The following is a 20,652-nucleotide window of genomic DNA, read 5'->3' as shown; positions in this document are numbered from 1 at the left end:
AAAGTATATAAGAAATTTTATATTAAAGACACATTTCTTAAACAAGTCTCGACTTGAAAATCTTTTTAAGAAAAATAATGTTTTACGGTTGGTAAATTAAAGTGCAATTGCTTTACATTCCGAAATGCAACATGTAACAATAATGAAATTGTGCAACAATGTGCAATTTTATATTATCAGTCGTATATTGATAATTATATTAGCGATCATAGAATTTGTTTGCTAGAAATTTGCAGAAAACTGCTCGTCCTTGTAATATCCTGCGTATATATAATATTATATTATGGGATATTTTCTTTTAAAAAGGGAGATTATATAACGTAAGCGCGTGGTGCGTATTTTCAATTTACAGGCGAGAGTGTATCTGTTATCGGCCGGCTTCTCTCTGGCTTTTGGCTCGATGTTCACAAAGACTTATCGAGTACACAGGATCTTCACCAGGAGCCGGAGCGGGGTCGTGAAGAACAAGGTTGGTCGACATGGCAATAATTCTCTTCCCACATCTAGTGATCAAACGCAAAACTAATATTTGTGTCAAAGAGAATCTGGAAAAAAGTTACGCAGACTTACAGAATCAATATTCTGTCGTCAGATACATAAATCGCAGAGATTTATCGCTTTGTATTTTCCAGCTGCTCCAGGACACCCAGCTGATATTCTTGATCTGCATGCTCCTGGTGATTGACGTTGTTGTGGTAACACTATGGGTGATTCTAGACCCAATGCAACGTCACTTGCAAAATCTGACCCTGGAGATTAGCCCGCAGGACCGGGGGGTCGTCTATCAACCTCAGGTAACCGATGCGAAACACACACGTTCCGGTTTGTCTCGTCATCTCGAACGAGCGAATGGATACAGCTGAACATCACGATTGCCCGATTATCATTAACAAGCTGTAATTAACTTGCATCTTTATTTGCTCTTGCACAGGTGGAGGTGTGCCGTTCGCAGCATACAAACGGTTGGTTAAGTGCTCTCTACGTTTACAAAGGTTTATTACTCGTAGTCGGAGTCTACATGGCCTGGGAAACGAGGTGAGCTCAAAGATAAAGACGTCCCGAAGTTGGCAAACCGGTTCTCTCAATAATAAAGATAATCTGTTGCATATTTTATGTATTATTTCGATTAATTTCTCATATCTGTAATCTTCGCGGGATTATTAAGCTATAATCCTGTTTTCTTTATCGCTTTCCTTGAATGTCTATTGTTTAAGCTTGATAGTCTGTCAAATATTTCCATGCGTCTTGGAAAGAATTAATCGGCATCGTTGGCTTAAATACTGTCAGAGTATCATACAGAGATATATGGTAGCTAGCAATGAGCAATACTTTGAATAAAATATTTTTTATCATTTTCATACAATAAACGTGTATTTCCTATACAAAAATTCCGGTTTCATATTTATATACCTGGTATAATACACGAATAAATCGCTCATGGTTTCAGGCACGTAAAGATTCCAGCTCTAAATGACTCGCAATACATTGGTATGAGCGTGTACTTTGTAGTAATCACGTCAAGTATCGTCGTAGTACTAGCCAATTTAATGCCCGACCGCGCAACCTTGGCCTTCGTCACGATCACTGCCCTGATCTTGGCTTCGACGACGGCGACCCTGGCGCTGCTTTTTTTGCCACAATTGGCAAACATCCTAGCGGGCGAGAGAGCCGATCCGGTTGTGCAGAGTTTCGGTCTCAAGATCGAATGCAACACGCGTAGATTTGTCACCGATGACAGAAGGTAAGTGACAAAAGAGAATCCCTCCTTGACGTAAAACGTCGGAGAAGATAGAGAAAATTAAAATAAAATTAAAAATAGCGCGCGGAAGAAAGATAAAACACGACAGTTCAACATATCAGTAAGAGATTCTCCCTCCTTATAACGGACGTTAATCGATTGGGCGGATAAACCTCAAGACAATGTCCCTTTATCGCACCTACGCGTTGCAGTTCCCTCGCATTCCTTCGAAACGTTGAGAGAAAAATAACTTTGTGTTGCGTCGCAAAGTTTAAGAACAACCATTGAACTTATTTAATACAACTAACGTTATTTTTTTATGAAAGACTCGTTTCCGAAACTATTTCAAATTTTTGCCATTTTAAAATCTACATCTCTGTCATATACAAATATATTTTCAAGATTTTCTTTCTCACTTGCATTGACAAATTTCTAAATATCATTTAAAAATTGACGCACACATTTGACAGTTCAAATATTAAGTATGTGTGTATAATTTTAATTTCATTGATTTTGAAAAAAAACGGTTAACTAGGGTTAATATGTAAGTAATATTATATAATACATATTTAATAAAATCATCATTTTTTATAAAAATACAAGAATTGACATTTGCGTAAAAAATAAAAATATGCTAGAGTTCGGTATTTTTCTAAAAAAATAGTCGTATTTTGACAACAGAGAATTACAGTATCGTGTGGAGGTGCAAAACCGAGTTTATCGACGTGAGATGGCACAGCTGGAACTGGAATTGGCGAGATTGGAGAAGCAACTGGCGCAAGAGCCAACGGAGCCGTCGCGCGCCTCATCAAGCACCTCGATTCCGCAACGAAATCCGAGTATCGGGGGTGGTTTGCCCCTGTTATTGCTCAGTGTTCTGCCACCGGTTATTCCCCGAGCCAGCTGGCCTTCGGCTGATTCATCCGGTAAGCGTAAATTGATCATCGCGGATGATTATTGAGATCCGTCGTGCAGAAAGAACCCTGTTCCAATTTTTACTATCTAAAATCTTGAAATTACTTTGAAAATTTAATCTATCTTTTTCGTTCGTTGAATTAATCAAGATACAACAGTCAGATAGATTTCAACGATGGCAGAAGTCCGATAAAAGACCCGCGCGTCTTTATACAGTATAAAGAAGATAAGAGAGTATTGATCGGTCATCTTTATACATTTTGTATCGTATCTTGCGAAACGATATAAATTGACTTTTAGTAAATTCTAAATTTGAAAGTTAATATCCGTATTAATTCTATGAAAAAGTGACAAAAGTTTTCTTTATCGAAATACATTACTTATTGAAGACACGGAGCCAAAGTTAACTAACATAACATAAAAGCACTTGGAACATAAATGATAAAAAATATGACTGACAGATTATTGTGAGATAAAAAGCACAATAAGAGATAGGAATGGACGTGCTAAAATTTGCACGACGAATCCCGGCTTTGCAGACAGAAGAGAAGGAAGGAATTATAAGTATTAATGCTTTTCTCGCTTCGTCGTTTCCCCGTCGATCAGATGTCCGAGAAAGGTGACAAAAATCTCTTTATTGCACGTGATTGCTTGAAAACTACCCACGTTCTCTTGCTTGACTTGAAACGTGGGAGAAGAGTTCGAATTATAGAAGCTGTTAGTGTAGAAGAGACAGAGAACATTTCCGTTTAAAAGTTGAAAGTTCCTCCTGCGCATTGGGATGATTTGCGAGTTTCATAAATTAGATATGCGAAACAAAGCGATTATTCTTCGGAAAAAGGACATATGCATGCGCAAACTTAGCATTTGGAAAATTTTAACTTTTTCGCAGAAACTTTAATTATAGTGCGTTAATTATTCGCTGTAAACATTTTATATGAAAATTGTAAATATATTTGTAAAGCTTCTTCGTACTTAGTGCAGAGAAAGAACCTTATAACATAACGAAACAAAGTAGCAATGGACACACAATCCTCTTTACCAAAGTTTTAGAAGTATTTAACTTTAGACTTGACCACACATACAACGAAACCACATTGAATAGAGAGTGTTAGGTGTTCAATCTCGCAGAAATAAATCCCTTTTCATTTATTTTAATTTAATCTATTTTTTTACAGATTGCGGAGATAAAATTCAATCGCTCGATTATTCACTTACATCCGCCGCGGTGGGCGGGATACATGCGTGTATGCTTTGTAATTGATTCACTTATCCGTGTCTCTCGTGTGCGCGTTGACAAAAGGAAACATCCCTTGAAAGCTCATCGGCGGATTATGTCATTTGCAGTGCAAATGATCGCACATTTCACTCGCAAAATATCCGCTTTCAAGTGTCATGCACACGCTCCGGTAATTCACCAATGATATTATACGCGAGGGCAAGACGTGCATCGGATAGACCTCGCGCATCCTATGTATATCAATTATCATCTGGAATCAACTTGACCATGATCGCTAGAATATCACTCGATATTATTAACGAGCGAGAGCTCGTGAGCTATTTTGATGCGTTCCTGATATATTGATCCTATATCGCTTTCGGGTCTCGCGTCTCCAAAATCTCGAATTCTTTTCATAAGTCCGGACAATTCAGCATACATGCAAACCGCGTACGAATCTGCGCACCGACTGCACGTTCCACTCCAATATTTCTGAATGTCTATCATCAACGGATCAAATGAAGTCAAAGGCTGCGCACCGTCAATGCATGCATATACGTACGAAGTGTTTCACCACTGCGTCGAAAAATAGATGAATCGTAGATGCTTTGAGGAATTTCGAAGTCGTGCTTTCCTCGAAGAAAATTTAACGATCTAATTTCAGAGACGTTTTTCGTGTAAATTAAGTGGATTTCAAAACATAATTTATAAGCTTTAGTTGTCAAGATAATTTCCTCTTATATTAAAAATTCTGAAAAAAACATAATTTTCCACTCGAAAAAGATATTAAATCGTAATTTATCAAAAAGCTATGGAAAGAAATTTTTCGCTGAGATGACGGGGATAATCAGTATTTTCGTGCATCACATTAATTATATACTTGCATACATAGTATAAAATATACTCACCGCACGTATCGCAGCGTTCATGTATTGAAATTCAGATGACGGAAACATCTACTAATTATCGATCTCTCGAATTACGACATTATTCACAAGTACGTCAAAGTATGTCTGCCATTATTTGATTGACGAACAGTCGTACAATCCTTATAATTAATCCGAATCGTATTTGTATCAAGTTTAAATGCGTTTTCGATATTAATGATTTTCTAAATCTTTAGAAATTTCAAACAATAAATTGTAATACCAAAGAATATTTCAGAATTTGTCGAACAAACAAACGCACGAGGAATATCCGAGTATAAATAGTTATACGTAATATTTTACTTTACTGCGAGAAAAATGTACATTTTTCCCTTCTTCCTTTTTTTGAAGAAAATTTTCATACATATATATACTGAAAATTGCAATTATATGTAAATATATGTAATATGCTCAGTCGATCCAAAAACTTGTACGGGAAAAGGATATCCGTATAAATAGTTACATATAATGTCTTACTCCACTGCTATAAAGGTATACATTTTTTCCCTCCTTCCTCTCTTCTACTGTAGGCGATTTTCATACTGAAGTTGCAGTCGTAAACCCCGGTTAAAACATTCGAGAATCAAAGAATAATGATTTCAAAATAATACAAATTTTATTGCGATTAAAATAAGTTATTGTATTAAATGATATTAAAATCGAAATTCCAAAATAACTGCAATAATTGCATTAACAATAAGCAAAATAAATAAAGATTGATTGTTCACATCCTCATAAAATTATTTCTTTGTGATAAAGACAGATGGATAATTTTCTTTTCCGAATAATGCGGAATATTTCTTGCTATGAAACTCATGATTGCGAATTCATGACTGGCTTCCGCATAAATATCGCCTAAATTCACATGCGCTTTCTGCGGAATTGACGTTCCGACGGCTAGGTAGAACCCAAGCCTCAATAATGCGTGTCCATCATAATGACTGCTCGGCATATAATGGGGATTTGCGTCATATACGAGTTGGCCCTTGTTGAAATTAGGCATACGTCGCGGTACCGTAGCATTTAGCAGCCAACCGGATCTGGAACCGGACGATCCCAGACAAAGCCTGGCCGACCTTTACAAATTGCATCGTCGTCGGGAGACCGAGGGGCCGAATCGCCTGGGCGTTTTTCAACGACTCTTCAGCCTCTTCGGCAGCAGGCCGAGTAGCAGAAAAACTTCCACTGCATCATTCACCGGTAAGCAAGTGTCGAAGAATAAAAGCACTTCAGAGAGCTCAGGATGATATAGATGCAATTTAACTATATACGTAACATCGAAAGCAAGAGAAAATTCTTTTCATAAAAGAATTTTTATAAAAGCACGTACAAAAAAAAAACTACGGAAAAAAAACTCAAAATAAAAAATTGAAGCCAAAGCCATTTACTTTATAATAAATTTATTTGTTATAAAATAAATGGCTTTGGCTACCATTTATTTTATAATAAATAGCTTTGATTCCATTTTGAATAATTTGCATTTTAAATCGTATCGTCTCGTAATTTTATGCTTATAGAGAAAAAACTGTATGCTTGTAAAGAAATAAACATAAATAATTTTAACTTATTTCATATTGTATATAATTTATAATCGTAAATCTCGTTAATATATAAAGAGAACAAAATTTATTTTACATATCATATAACATATATATATATATATTATATATAGACTTAAATATTTTGAGCATGATTTATATTTCATATTCAATCGATATAACATATTGTGAATACGGTTTACATACGGTTTATATTTCATGTTGAGTTGTCATATCTATATATAATTCATATATGTATTTGAAATATCATTATTCTGTTTATATTATCTTCATTAGGAGTTGCATCGGCGCTTCGAGTTCATATGGGTTACATTGCTGGTTTAGTGCCCGGCACGAAAGCTGCTTCTACTTGTCAGGTAGATGCCCAAGGCACTCACTCACCTCATGCACGATGCGGTTCAGGACCAATAATTAGTATTACTAGCGAGGAAGACCGTAGATTGAGCCTAGGACTATGTCGCAAAGAAAGTAGCGAGCCTAGAGTAAATTTCAGCCTACCGCCACGTGAGTGACCTACATAATTTACATCTTATTTTAATATGAAATATCTTACCACAGATAAATCTTTATCTTTATATAAGCGTCACAATAATTTTTTTCATTTACGTAAAAAAATTAAGGATATTAAATTAAAAAATAAATAATTTATATTATATAAGAAATTCAGAGAAAAAGAACTACAATTCTAAATATCTTATATATCTTGCACATTTATATGTGTATAAATGCGTAAGAAAATTCATTAGAATTTTCAAGTTTGAATAAAGATGTGGAAAAAATTTTTTCAGAGGCGAGCAGTCAATCGTCTTCTCGAGAAAAGATACGCGGTTCGCCCCGATTCCCTCACCGAATAGTCCCAGCGAATAGTTTGAGTGCTATCGCGCAAGGTACATCGGTTTCGAGACCGCATCGTTGGCACTCGATGGAAGACGCGACAAAACCGAAAACTGCCCAAACAACATTTCGTGGTTCATGTAGTCCTAATTTTGACGTATGGGCCACAAGTGAGGTCGGGGTTCCTTTTAGCGAACTTGCCAATACTGTCAGAGGTAGGAAACCACCAGATTCCTTGACCTTGACTATCACCGTGGATTCAATGGCGAGTCCGATTGATACAAGACTAGGCAATGATCTGAGGAAGCTGTTTAAGGAGAATGACGGCCACGAACCAGTCAGTCCTGCCGAATACGAAGTGAAGATGACTCGGTCAAGTTCGTCATCCTCGTCGTCTCTGAGGATAATCAGTGGTATAAGCGACTCTGTGCCCTTAAAGAACGATTTCACCTCAGAGATTCGACAGGATACTGTTTCGAACTTTTGTCAAGAAACAAAGTCTCGTCCATCGAGTCCGGTAATCTCGGTGGTCGACACTGGTGGATAATCCAGGGGAGGAATCGAACATCGATGTCGATACTCACGTCAATGCTTCCTGCGAGAAGAAGAGATCGATTCCTGTAATACTGTGCACGTGTGTGATTGTAACAGGTTTGTCCAAGTGATAAAGTTGTTATTTAAAAGAGGCTATACATATATATATGGAGGAAGATGTTCGAAAGAGGTTGATTTTTTCGCCTTCCACTCGCAACATTATTTAATATTTTGACTTTCGACAGAGAGCGATTTTATCAAAATATCCTAATCGCTTAGGCAGTCCATCAAAATCGAATCAAATTAAAAATTGCATCTGTTTAGATGTTTCATATATGTAATAGATCGAGATAGATCATCACATGCAACATAATATCCAAGTAATATCGTAGAGAAATGACTTTTGTGAGTACAATAGATCTTCGTGATAGTTTACATATATAATATAAAAAAACCTATAAAAAAACATTAAAATATTAGCATCTATTTTAGATAGCTTAAAATTAATAATATTTGAAAAACCGACTAGATCTTTCGATAGTCAATTCATATAATACAAAGTTAAATAGTGTTATAACGAAAATTGTTTATTAAGAATTAAACGTTATAATTAATTATTCATTAAGCATTATAAAATTGGGTAATGAGAATCGGCGGTTGTGGAGTGGAACGCTATAAAATCGACACTGTCAATGCAATATAGATCACTGAAGGGAAAAACAATACAGTTGCCCGACTCAACGCTTAACGCGTAAGAATTAACTTTATTAATGTGGCTGAATCAATAAATAAAATAGTATATTGAGACTTTACAAAGTGGCATATGTGTGAATATAGATTTCTTGTTTCGTAATGCCCCAATTGCGGGGATTACGGATCAATCGCAACGTATAATGTCAAACATATGTGTTCGTTAGTAACTGTGCCAAAAAAAAAAAAATAAAAAAATAAATAAGTAAATAAAACCCGTAAGAGTATACAATGTTTGTCTTGATGAATCATAAAAAAGGGGACCAACACACTTATGATATCCGTTATGTTTTCTTTTTGGCGGAATAATCTTGATTATAATTGTATAAGATAATCTAAAAGATATAATTTTTCAAAAATAATAAAATAATATATTCTAAGAGCTTTTATTTTATCTCTCTTACTATTGATAAAAAATAACAAAAATAAAAAATCCAACGTTTTTTAAAATACTTAATAACTTATACAGATTTTTTTTTTAATCCAAAAATAGGATACTTCCGTAATTAAAAGATCTGTAACCGTGCGCGTTTCAGAAGACAAACTATAAATGCTCTTACGGGAACTATAAAATCCCATACGAGGGGAGGAGGGGAGGGGGGGGGGGATTACGATTAAAGTGTTCAGTACCCACAAAACCTTTTCTCTAGTACCTGTGCAATGAAAATATATCTGCTCGAAGTAAAGCAGTTTAAAATATGCTACACATTTTCTTTGTAAAATGTGAACACGTTGAAACAGATATTTTCATGCCGCCGAATATTAATATATTAATATAATATACGATATAAATATGTAGATAGAATACACAAATGGCAGGGACATATTCCTGTGAAAAATTTCCTTATGAAATATATTCGACTTGTTTCATAACACTCGGATATCTCGATGTGTCAATCATTAAAACTTTAGCAACTATATAAGCAATAATCAGCATTATCTGTGCAAATAAGAACGATGTAATAAAGAACTATATATTGTACTTATCTTATTAAATATTGTTAATCCTGAAATCCTTTATTCATTCTGAAATCCGCAATTCTTCAACAAAACATGATTAATGTGACAAATTTTCATGAATTCTCATTTAACTAATAAAAGATTTCTTTATTCTGATATATCATAAATGAGATTATATATGACTAAGAGCTATTATAGTACAAAAAAACATTAATTTCTGTAGAGAATAAATACTTATATACATTATCTTATCATATCTGCAATAAATCTATATATCTTTCGCAAATTTTTATGAAAATAATGCTTATATATGTTTTATAATATTATAACGTTCAATTTTGGAGTTAATATATCCATTTTGTTTAGAAAGAATAAATAAAAGTTTATAGCAAACAATAGAAGTTATAATTCCATTAAGTATAATAAATATATAAATAAATATATCTATACATATACATTACGAAAAAGGTTAAATTTACAAAATATTTTACGTGTACATAGATATATATATATATAGTATATAATAAAATTTTTTTATTTCTACGATATTAAAAAGACAAATACCAAAACTGATCATTTTCTGATAATTTGCCTGGATGTTATACAAGAAAGTAATATTTTACAATGTGTGTGTGTGTGTGTGTGTGTATGGTGTATGTGTGGTGTCAAAAAATTTCCAATTTACTAATATAATATTTCACAATAACAATGAAGAATTGAGCATTCAAATATACACAAAAATAAAATTAATGAATTTGTTACAGTACAACATTATTTTTCTTTATATTTTTTATCACTTGCTCTACATTGCAACCTGAAAAAATCAACATTCGTTAAATTGATAATGCTACTTTCTCAACATATATAATAAATTTAAGTTATATAAATACATTACTTACGTTAATTTTTTCTAGAATTATTTCTGCCGGCTTATCCTGCTTCACCATCTCTTTTGGACTGCTTTTAGCAATATTTTCTTCCTCCATATTGGCTTTTTTTTCAGGGCTTTTAAGAGCATTTCTCGCTTCTATTCTCTTACGATTTAGAAAAGCCATACCATGTACCCTCAAGTGTTTGTCTACCGCAGCCTTATCCTCGAAAACTGCCATACAGACGTAGCATTGATTAGCCACTGTCGTTTTTCCTGTTACTTCTGAGTCGTCATCGATACCAGGAGCATAAGAAGGATTTTGATTCATATAATTAATAGGATTTTCTATTCCGTGGAAAGCTTTGAGATGCATCTGCAAACTAGGCGCGACTACAAAATTCTCGCCACATTCTAGACATATCAGGTAACGACCTTTTAGTCGATGATTAGTAGCGATGTGTTCTCTCAGATTGGACATGTCAGTGCATCGTTGATCGCATTTCTTACACTTAAAATTTCCTTCGCCGTCCTCTGCTGTCTCTCGTTCCACGCATAATCCTACAGGCGCGCTCGCATCCTTCGTTTCTGTATGTTTCTTCGGAGTCCAACGACGCTTTCTCTTGGATACGAGTAAAGCGCTATCCGCTTTTCGTTTTCTGCTATTGATAAATTGCTTGTAACCACCATTAATAAAATCAGGTGATATCCGCATCAACCGCGGAGTGATTGCTGCCAATCTGCATTCGTGCGAGTGCTTTTCACGAAAGTGTGTGTGCACTACAAATTTAGAAGTATTAATCTGTTCACCGCATAAGTGGCACAGATAATCGACATTTATCTCTTCCGCACCTGTTGTTCCGTGTATAGCGATACGCCCTATTGTCTTGTTATGGGCTCTTCGAGGGAGAAATTTTGTCGTCTTTGCAACATTCTTTGAACCATTTCCCAGTTTATAAACTTCCACAGATTTAAATAAATATTGCGGAATCTTGGCAAGAGGAGGAGGTTGCGGAATAAACATTATGTTTTCATCCTCTGTCAGTGTACTATTCGGTTCAGTAGTAACAAATGGCTCTATATTCGGTTTACATATTTTCCTAATATCAACTACCTTTATATGGCCATCTATGCTTGTTTTAGACATGAACTTAGAATCTAAGATTCTTTTGCATGATTCAGTCGGCGAAATTACACGGACATTATGTATGTCTGTTGATATAATCGATTCATTGTTAGTTTTCTTAGACTCTTTTGTCTTTCCTTTCTTTTCCTTATTGTCGGACTTACTGTCATCTAATTCCATTTCTTTCGCATCTTCGCCTGCTAATGGATCATTTTTTTCATCTATAATTATTTCAGCTTGAGAAGATTGAGAATTAGATTTCTCTTTTGCTTCGATTGAAGTTTTTATGACGACTTCCTTAGGTTTGAATGACTTTAAATCATTCATTGATTTAACGTTGAGAATTTTTGGCAATGAAATTATTTTTTGTCCATCATTAACATTTTCCATTGTTGATGGCTTTATTTCTATTCTAGACCATGCCACGTTCGAATTATCGTATTTCCAAAGAGATATTTCGTCTTCTGTGCCATGTTCGAATATTTCTGAAGAGATAGTTCGAGCATTCACAATTCTAGGTATTATAGTATGCTTCGCTGCCTCATTCGTAAACGTATCTACAAGATTTTCAGAAACTGTATTTACATCAGCTTTCAAAAAAGCTGTCCCGAAAATATCGACCAATGCTTCTTTACTAAGAATCTCCGACAAGTGATGAAAATGCTTGTTTCGTAAATGATCATTTAAAATCGCAGTTGTATATTTATTTTCTACAGTTATCAACGGGCAAAAGGGACATTTAAACCATATCAATTTTCGAATCGCAGGATGCATCTCCGTATACCACATTAAATTCTCAAAACGTATGATTACATTACCTAATCTGCATTTCACCAGACGTATCGGATTTCGACTCAACACAGACACATGTGTCTCTGTGGAATGTTTTACATATTCACTGTATGAAGAAAGTACTTTGCTACATATTTCACAAGCAATTTTTGTGGTGCTGTGCATGATAGCAATATGTCTGGTTATCGATTCCATGTCCCTAAAACCATCTATTTCGCAAATTTTACAAGAAAGAATAAATTTTTTCAAAGTATGGAAACAAACGGTCCACGTGTGAACTTCTAAAGATCTCATAGAAGCAAATTTGGACTGACAGTTTGGACAAACGTAAGGCTCACAATTTTTGTGGTAGTTCTGATGTGCAGTAAACTGTGACACATTATCTTGGTAGGATAGACACTCGTGACAAACAAGTTTGTAACAAGAACAATATATATTATCGTCCTTAGGTAATCTTGAAAATCCAGGAATATACGATAGAGGTTTCACAATCTTGTCACATAATGAACATTTATTTGGATATTTCTTTTTCAATATTTCTGATTCCCATTCATTTAATATCGCATCATCGTTTTTCTTATCTGTTACATCTTGATTACAGTTGTCAAGGCATTTTTCCAATATATGTTGGAGAGTATTGATAGATCTCGATTTCTCCCAAAGGACATTGCTCGATAAAAAATCCAAAACTTTTCTCATTTCTTCACTAACAAGTTTTAAATGATTGATCCGTTCTTTTAATTCAAAACTATTTAGCTGGTGAAACTCATCAATCATTTGTTCTCTATATTTTGGTATTACTTCAAACGTGTCTCGAAAGCCTTCTTTTGAAATACGGTCTACTATTTTTATATGCATATAAATATTTCCATTTTTCTCGGTAAGTGATATTGTTTCAAATAAATTTTTCTTTTGGATTATACTAGAAGTGATTAACTGTGGAGATAATCCTTTATACATATTTTTTGTAATGTACGATTCGTATATCCAGCCAGAATTGCTGGATGATTCAGAAGGGGATGGTGAAGGTGTTAAACAAAGATCAGTGAAAGACGGTGTAGAAATATCATTAGAAACTAAAGCCATTTGTTCCACATCAATATTCTCAGCCTTGCTAGAATTAGTAGATGTTGACATTGGCATGTTGTGCTCAGATGCTGGCTGTTTTATAATTTTCGTTGTGCTATTCACAACTGGCAAATTAGAAGAGTTTTTTGTATCCTTTGTAATATATTTTTGATGTTTAATAAAGTATTTTTTTCCATTTTTTATCAAAATTTGTTCTGGTTTGTTGATATTAACGGAATTACATATCTTCTTTTGTGATGACATATAATTATCTGTAACATTGCTATTATCTAATAGTGATGTGCTTAATCTTTTTTCAGTGCTTACCTCATTCTTGTCATAAGCAATTACATTACTTGAATCTTGTCCAACAACAATTAATTTTTTATTGGAAATGAGATGAGACGGAAGTTGACTAATTATTGATGTAATATCTGCATTTTGTGAACTTTCAACACTTAGCATTTTAGAATTATTGTTTTTTGATGTTTGAAGACCTTGTTCCAAATTATTTAAATTAGTATTAGGTAATATAATCTTGTTACCAACATTTTGTGAACTTTGGACACTCAATATCTTGGAATTAGTATTTGATGTTTGATCTTGCTCCAATTGTTCTGATTTAGTCTTGGGTAATATCTTAAGTAATACCTTGGAACTACTATTTGAGATTTTACCTTGCTCCAAATGATTTGAGTTAGCCTTAGGTAATATTTTAGGTAAAATCTTTTCATTAGAAATTGGAATTTTAACTGGATTATCCAGAATTTTATTAATATCAGTTTCTATTATAGACTTATTGATGCTGTTTTTTGCAACTTTTTTTCCAAATAGCTCCACTATTCTACATTGCTGCGCACAGTCTTTGGATGATTGTCTAATGACAAAATTCTTATTAGAACTTTTGTCTGTTTTTACAGCGATAGTATTTTCACTAGTCACATCTGTTTCCAGTGAATGAAGATCTTTACAAGTTGCAATTTTTTTTTTATTATTTATTCTTACCATATTAGTTAAGCTTTTATTACTGCTATGTGCTGATTTTGTAACAACTTTTACCCGCCTTATGGGTACATAACTCACTGACGATTCTGGTTCTAAATATTGTGAAGTAGGACCACAATCCACAAAAGCAATATCAGTTGACATACAAGGATTATCTTCATTTTCGGATACATTTTTGTCTGCGATCTTATTCACGGAATAATTATTTGCATCTTTGTTCTTAACACTGTCATCAGTAAATTCAATATAGAGAGAGTTTTTGCTATTATATACATTGTCAGAAGAATTGAAATTTGTAAACTCATTTACTGTTGACTTCTCAAAGATCTTAAATAATTGTCGACCCCGATAACCCTCAACAATTTTACTTATCACATTATTATTACTTTTACCATTAACCAACTTCCACCAGTTATCTTCCAAGTTATATATTTTTAACCAATCCATAATATGCATACGTGACAAAAATGAGCGTTCCATAAGTGCTTCGCATATTATTTCAACTTGGGGCAACCAGTCACTCTCACACATGTTAGCAGATAAAGGCATTAACATTACATCGCCCATATCCACTGTGTTTGAACCATGCATTTCTACATGTTCCCAGAATTGACATTGGTTATAGAATACTTTTGCAACACCCGGTTTTTGATACCTAGGTAAACCTCTTCTTCGCAAATAGAAACGTTTATCATTGTCTTTTTTCATGCATATAGGACATGCAGAACCTGTTTTGGTTATGTGGGTACATACTGTTACAAAACAACTGCGACACAAAAACCCTAAGACCCAACTACGTCGTTTGTTATGATCCTCAAAGCTATTTTGAAAGCGAAAACTGAAATAAGAATCATTGCATTTATAAAATAAAATATTTATAAAATAAAATTATACAATTAAACTATTATATGAACTCACCAATCTTTGCAGTGCTTACACACATATAGTGGATCAGATTCCACAATCTCTTCACTTATGGGTGCTGGTGGTTCTGTTGGCATATAAGGTAAACATGTCTTTCCAAACAAAGCATCTTTTACAGCTGTTTGATATGATACTAGCTTTCTATTTTCAATTCTATTAGTCTTATGCAGTTTTGGGCTAATATCATAAGTACATTTTGGATTAAATCCAATCTGAAAACAAATTGCCAATGAAATTACTCAAAATAAAATTAATCATTACTTTTTTTATTAACATAATTAATCAGGCTTTTACAAGCCTGTTTATGAATGTAAAATGTGGCAATAGGAATTTAATCAATGTTCTCACATTATTACAATTTATATAAGATGCTATAAAACTTGCTCCCTTCATATGCATGCTACACAAGCAACATATCCATTATCTATCTAGTAATCAACACAATAAATGTATAGCAAACGAAAAATTTTCCTCTTATGGAATTTAAAAGCCAATTTGCCTCTTGCTTATATATTTGATACTTCACCATAGACATTTGTTGTGGCATATCTGTTGTATTGTATAGAATTTAATAAATTAACATTGTTGTAAATCACAAAACTGTGCATCTTCCAGCCATGACGTGTCTTCGAGCATTACTCGAGTTCAGTCGATAAAACAGTATACTCGTATGACAGAGCTGCCATGGCGGAGAGATATTGAAACAATTTGCGGTACTGAACGATTTAGTGTTAACTTTAAGCTATATTTATATATACTTTGATGTCTACGATGCGTTTTATGAGAATTTTCATGTTGTAATTTAGCAAAATAAAGTATGAGATAAAATACCATTGATTTTTCAGAGCAAACAGATGTAGTCCAAGATTCCATGGTACTTGATAATTGTAACTATAAATTGTATGCCATTCTTTTAATGTGTAAATTCAGAAAGATCTTTCAATGCAGAGATCCTGAAACTATGTAAAAAGATATTATATAGATGTATGTTTCATATAAGATCTTACAGTTGGATGCATACATTCTGATAAATCAAAATACTAAGAAGTATTATATAATGTTTATGTGAATATATATGCAATTATTCCAAACATATATACTCTACATTTTTGTAGTATCCATTGTACATGTTATGTATGTTGAAACAAGATGGAGAATATTATAATATATATATTATAATATATATATATTATAATATTTAGTGTAGAATGAGTGTATATATATATATATATACACTCCTTCTGCACTATTTATATATAAATATTCCAAACACATGCATCCATATAAAGAAACTAAAAATTAACTTTAAAATAATGCATACCTGAATGAAAATATAGATGCAACCAAAAATATTTGATATATCTCTATAACGTCATTCTCTTTCCTCGACTGTAAGGGATAGCACACTTTAATAACTCGTCTTTCCGTCACCGTGATGTCAAATCTCGCCTGAAACAAAATAAATATTTTGTTATTCTACATTATACTGCAATGATATCAAATAATGTTCAATAATAGAAAAATCAAGAAATAGAAATGAGATAGTCATACTTATCATGTATATATGCAACAATAAGATAAAGTCATTAACATTTGATCCTGATATAATCTCTTTCTGTGCTGTTATACTTTACAATTACATTATTTAGAAATTATTATTATATGACTATAATTAATACCTTCTCACACAATGTATTTAATAGCTTGTAACTATGTCTAACCTCATAATAATCACTGCCAGAGTGCGCTAGTATCGAAAACTATGTAATATGTTTTACAACTGTGAAGTACATACAATGTAGAGAAAGTAGAATTTGACTATTTTCGATACATGTAACAATAAACAGATAAAAGACTTTTCTTATAGTGTATAGTTTACTAATGTGAAAAATAAAGTACAATAGTATTCTAGTAAAAATCAAGTGTTATCATACACATGTGATATATATACGATTGTCAAGAAAACGTAGTAAACTTTTGTATGTTAATTGTCATTAATATAAATGTGCATAATCTATAATCTATATCTATATATATAAGTCATATAAATATTATTTAAGACAAATAATGTAATGAAAATATTGAAATGAACAAATAACTCCATCTAGCATAAAAATGCTAAAATTACTTTGATTTGATTTCTCCCACTTTTATATACATTTTGTGCGCATATTTCTTACAATTTCATTTCTTCATTCGATACAACATAATGTAAAGCATGATGATCCTAGTTCACTGAATTTATTTTATTGTCACTTTAATCAATTCGATTTTATCCAAATAGGAATTTTACATGGAGTGTTTTATGTGAGAAATTCCACATACAAGCTATTTTTAAAATTTTCTTCTTCATCCTTTTCCGTATTCCTTTCAAATTGTCCATTTCAGATTTATTTCTTGCCTTGTTCATTTATTTTTCTGCCTCAAAAAATCACATTATCGCGTAACTTATAAGCTACATTACTTGTAACAATAAAGTCTATGGCTGAAAGCTTCGTGATCTCCGAACCAAAGGCACAGTAAAGTCGTATGTCGTAGGTTGGTAACGTCGGTTGCGCAACTGCAAAAATGCCGTTTTATCAATACAACTCGTTTACTGGAAGAATAAAACCGTCTACCAATTTTCAACCGTTTTATCCTCTCGTAAGTGAAAATGCGTGTGATACGTCGAATGACGAAAATCAGTCGTAAAACTTATGACAATTTCGATACATTTTTATGTAAGTGTATTGTTCGGTGGATTATGAGTTGCACTTCGTATTTCACTTTGTAACAATTTCTCTAAGAGTGTATTATTTCCGTGAAATCAGAGGTATTTTGTTTTTCTTCTGAATACAATATCGTTTAAAATTGATCGTCATTTCATTATCAAGTTTGATTATCGAACGTATAGAGTAGTCATTCGGCCATCTTCTATTATGAACGGTCTTGTATTTCATGTAACACATCTGTGCTAAATTTATATTATAATGCGTTATGATGTTGATTAGTACAACGGATAAAGTACAGATTAAGACAAGCCAGTCTTTTAATCAGTATTACTTTGAAATTGCAGAATGATTAATACATCATACTACACAGTGTTTGACTTATTCTATATTTATCTTTTATCTGTTCATATATTTATTCATATTCTGGGAATTGTGTAAGAGATTAATTCTAATATATTTTTACTATTTTTATTCAATATATGTGAAAGATTGTTTATATCATTTCAGTCTCCTATTCCTTTACAGAGGACAGAACCACCAGTAATAATCTATGACAATATCAAAACCAAACCAGTGTCAATTACACCAAAATCAGGATATTGCACTGACAAACCAGCCACTCTTGACCCAAAAATGTGGGCAAAGTACAAGCATTTCCAGGTAATTGCACATATTGATTATTTTTAACTACAATCGATTTTTAAATATAAATTGTCTTCAATATTTGCTTTTGTTTGTAGGCTGCAATAGACAAGCCTGTATATCTAGCAGGTGGCAAGAAAGACAAGATATTATTCGGATTTACAGTCGCATATATCGGTATTTGTACACTACAATCAATGGTGTTTATTGCTAAAGAATGCTTGAATATTATCTGAATATGAATAAGTGAATATTATGTAGATAATAAATGTATAGATTACTCTGGTATTACAATTCTCTGTATTAACATTACAAATGTTAATTATGGAACATAATGAGAATTATATAGAATTAACGACTTGTAAAGATTAATGCATTTTTTTAATTAATGCCCAATTTCCTTTATGTTCAATTTCAAGTGTAGCATTTTATTTTATGTAACTTTTGAATTTAGATTCTGTATAAAAATTTTTGATAAGAAAAATTCTAAATCTTTTACGTACAAACATTAGTTCATATTATGGCAAAATAATATTAAAGTTTGTTCATTTTATGGGAATTTTTATACGTAGCTTTTTTTTTCTCTCTTGGAAAAAAATGCGTTATGCAACGCCCTCTTGACAGATAAAGTCTGTTTTAATCGATTGAAAGGTTAAGTCAGGTTAAGTTCTCGTAGGTAATCATTTACTTACTTGAAACAAAAATAAAATGTTGACAAATTGTTGAAATTAAAAAATTTTTTAAAAATTTCTCACTATAAAATCATAATAAATACTACATTATCATGGAGGAACAAGGCAAACCAATTGTAGTATTTCATCCAATTATTTCCTCCATACAGAAAATTGCTCTTTACGAGACAAAATCCGTAAGTTTCAAATAATAATAATATATATATATATATATACATATATATTTGAGCTTTTTTTTAAATTTAATTATACAAAACCATAATTTACATTTGTTTTTATATTTTGTAGCGATTTTACCTAATGGGATCAAACAATATATTAACGCGTTTCCGAGTCTTGAAAATTGACAGAATGGAACCAAGAGAATTGATTGTAGTGGATGATAAGAGAGAATACACTCAGGATGAAATAAAAGATCTGGTCAACATGATAGATATGGGTAATAGAACACGAACAGGACAACGCAACAATGTTGGCGGTGTTGCACGTATTGTATCTGCCTTTGGAATTGTCGGTAAGATCATTTCTTTTTAGAAGCATTTTCTTTTTAGACATACAATTAATAACTGCACGTATATAAGCTTCTATATATGTATTAAATGTAATAATTTATATAGTTTTAATACACATTTTGAGATTCAAGCATTCATTTTGTGGTATATGCACTTTCTTTTTTGTTCTCTTTTTCCCTCCATTTTCTATATTAGTAATACAAATATTGAAACTTAGGCTCCTCAGTATGCTTTATGCTTCTTCATTAGTGGTATGATATTTAACTAACCTACCACAACACATATACATACTATTACTAATACTATCTATATTACTATATCAGACACTAAAAGCATCTTATTGGAAGTTATTATTAATTGCGCATCATACAAAATTTAGTTTACTTACATTTGCTTGCTAATAAAGGCAAAGATAGTAAAGATCCTGCACCTAGTTCGAGTAAATCAGAGGAGCCTGAGCCACAAGAATTACATAAGCCACTGCATAAACCAACACAAACTAAATTCACCTGGAAGAACATGTGGCAGAGAGATACTTTCCCCAGGCTAGTACGAGCTTTAGCTCTTCTTGGTAAGGCACAATAAGCTTTGTATTAGTACTCTGCGTTGATACCACTGCTTATAACTTTGTTGTAGAGAGAATTAGTGATGGGAATACAGGGGTATACAAGTTGCTTGTTAATGTATCAATGTATTATTACAAATTGTTAAGCATGAAAATAGTTGGTAATATTCATGAAATATCTTAGATATTACTTTTAAGAGAATATGGTTACATTAGGTAGTACAATGTAGAATTATGCAGTTAATATATTGGTATTTAATGCAACCAACTAGAATAGAGTAAGCATAGTACTCTGCGTTGATACCACTGCTT

The 20,652-nt window shown here is 32.7% G+C and overlaps 4 protein-coding genes across 14 annotated transcripts in view; 3 read left to right on the top strand and 1 right to left on the bottom strand.

Moving 5' to 3' along the window:
- The window catches only part of Gaba-b-r3 (gamma-aminobutyric acid type B receptor subunit 3), a 60,064-nt gene extending 50,627 nt beyond the window's left edge, over positions 1–9,437 (top strand). The window contains exons 12-20 of one of the 4 annotated variants that reach the window (XM_070294082.1): positions 353–469; positions 633–794; positions 932–1,035; positions 1,448–1,741; positions 2,430–2,664; positions 3,260–3,272; positions 5,798–5,998; positions 6,634–6,861; positions 7,146–9,437. In XM_070294082.1, coding sequence (XP_070150183.1) covers positions 353–469; positions 633–794; positions 932–1,035; positions 1,448–1,741; positions 2,430–2,664; positions 3,260–3,272; positions 5,798–5,998; positions 6,634–6,861; positions 7,146–7,738 — 1,947 coding nt within the window. In that variant the 3' untranslated portion in view covers positions 7,739–9,437. Of the gene's footprint in view, positions 1–352; positions 470–632; positions 795–931; positions 1,036–1,447; positions 1,742–2,419; positions 2,665–3,259; positions 3,273–5,797; positions 5,999–6,633; positions 6,862–7,145 lie in introns of those variants that run through there. The other 3 variants (XM_070294083.1, XM_070294085.1, XM_070294086.1) reach the window with 3 other exon arrangements.
- A 322-nt stretch (positions 9,438–9,759) lies between these two features.
- Positions 9,760–18,139, bottom strand: LOC138932198 (uncharacterized). Of its 6 annotated transcripts, none has more exons than XM_070293784.1 (6): positions 17,544–18,139; positions 16,540–16,667; positions 16,050–16,177; positions 15,213–15,430; positions 10,335–15,132; positions 9,760–10,249 (listed from the first exon to the last, which is right to left on the bottom strand). In XM_070293784.1, the coding sequence occupies exons 3-6, from the start codon at positions 16,089–16,091 to the stop codon at positions 10,238–10,240; spliced, it is 5,070 nt and encodes a 1,689-aa protein (XP_070149885.1). In that variant the 5' UTR covers positions 16,092–16,177; positions 16,540–16,667; positions 17,544–18,139; the 3' UTR covers positions 9,760–10,237. The 6 variants fall into 6 exon arrangements, with proteins under 6 accessions (XP_070149885.1, XP_070149887.1, XP_070149884.1 ...); XM_070293786.1 differs by having other exon boundaries at positions 17,683–18,139; XM_070293783.1 differs by lacking the exon at positions 17,544–18,139 and adding an exon at positions 16,898–16,950.
- On the top strand, positions 17,713–18,943 carry LOC138932201 (uncharacterized). Of its 2 annotated transcripts, none has more exons than XM_070293790.1 (3): positions 17,713–17,861; positions 18,437–18,589; positions 18,670–18,943. In XM_070293790.1, exons 1-3 carry the CDS (start codon positions 17,787–17,789, stop codon positions 18,805–18,807), a joined length of 366 nt encoding a protein of 121 aa, XP_070149891.1. In that variant the 5' UTR covers positions 17,713–17,786; the 3' UTR covers positions 18,808–18,943. The 2 variants fall into 2 exon arrangements, with proteins under 2 accessions (XP_070149891.1, XP_070149892.1); XM_070293791.1 differs by having other exon boundaries at positions 17,715–17,861; positions 18,455–18,589.
- Positions 18,944–19,216: 273 nt separating this feature from the next.
- Fig4 (polyphosphoinositide phosphatase FIG4) overlaps positions 19,217–20,652 on the top strand; it is a 5,631-nt gene continuing 4,195 nt past the window's right edge. The window contains exons 1-3 of one of the 2 annotated variants that reach the window (XM_070293788.1): positions 19,217–19,439; positions 19,552–19,777; positions 20,182–20,346. In XM_070293788.1, coding sequence (XP_070149889.1) covers positions 19,356–19,439; positions 19,552–19,777; positions 20,182–20,346 — 475 coding nt within the window. In that variant the 5' untranslated portion in view covers positions 19,217–19,355. The remainder of the gene's footprint in view (positions 19,440–19,551; positions 19,778–20,181; positions 20,347–20,652) is intronic. The other variant, XM_070293789.1, reaches the window with a different exon arrangement.

This window comes from Polyergus mexicanus, unplaced genomic scaffold, assembly GCF_030449975.1.
Source record: "Polyergus mexicanus isolate NDT 795.1 unplaced genomic scaffold, iyPolMexi1.0 SCAF_4, whole genome shotgun sequence".
In the NCBI taxonomy this organism is placed as follows: Eukaryota; Metazoa; Arthropoda; class Insecta; order Hymenoptera; family Formicidae; genus Polyergus; species Polyergus mexicanus.
The sequence above is the reverse complement of the archived record's forward strand: the minus strand, read 5'-3'. Positions and strand labels throughout refer to the sequence as shown.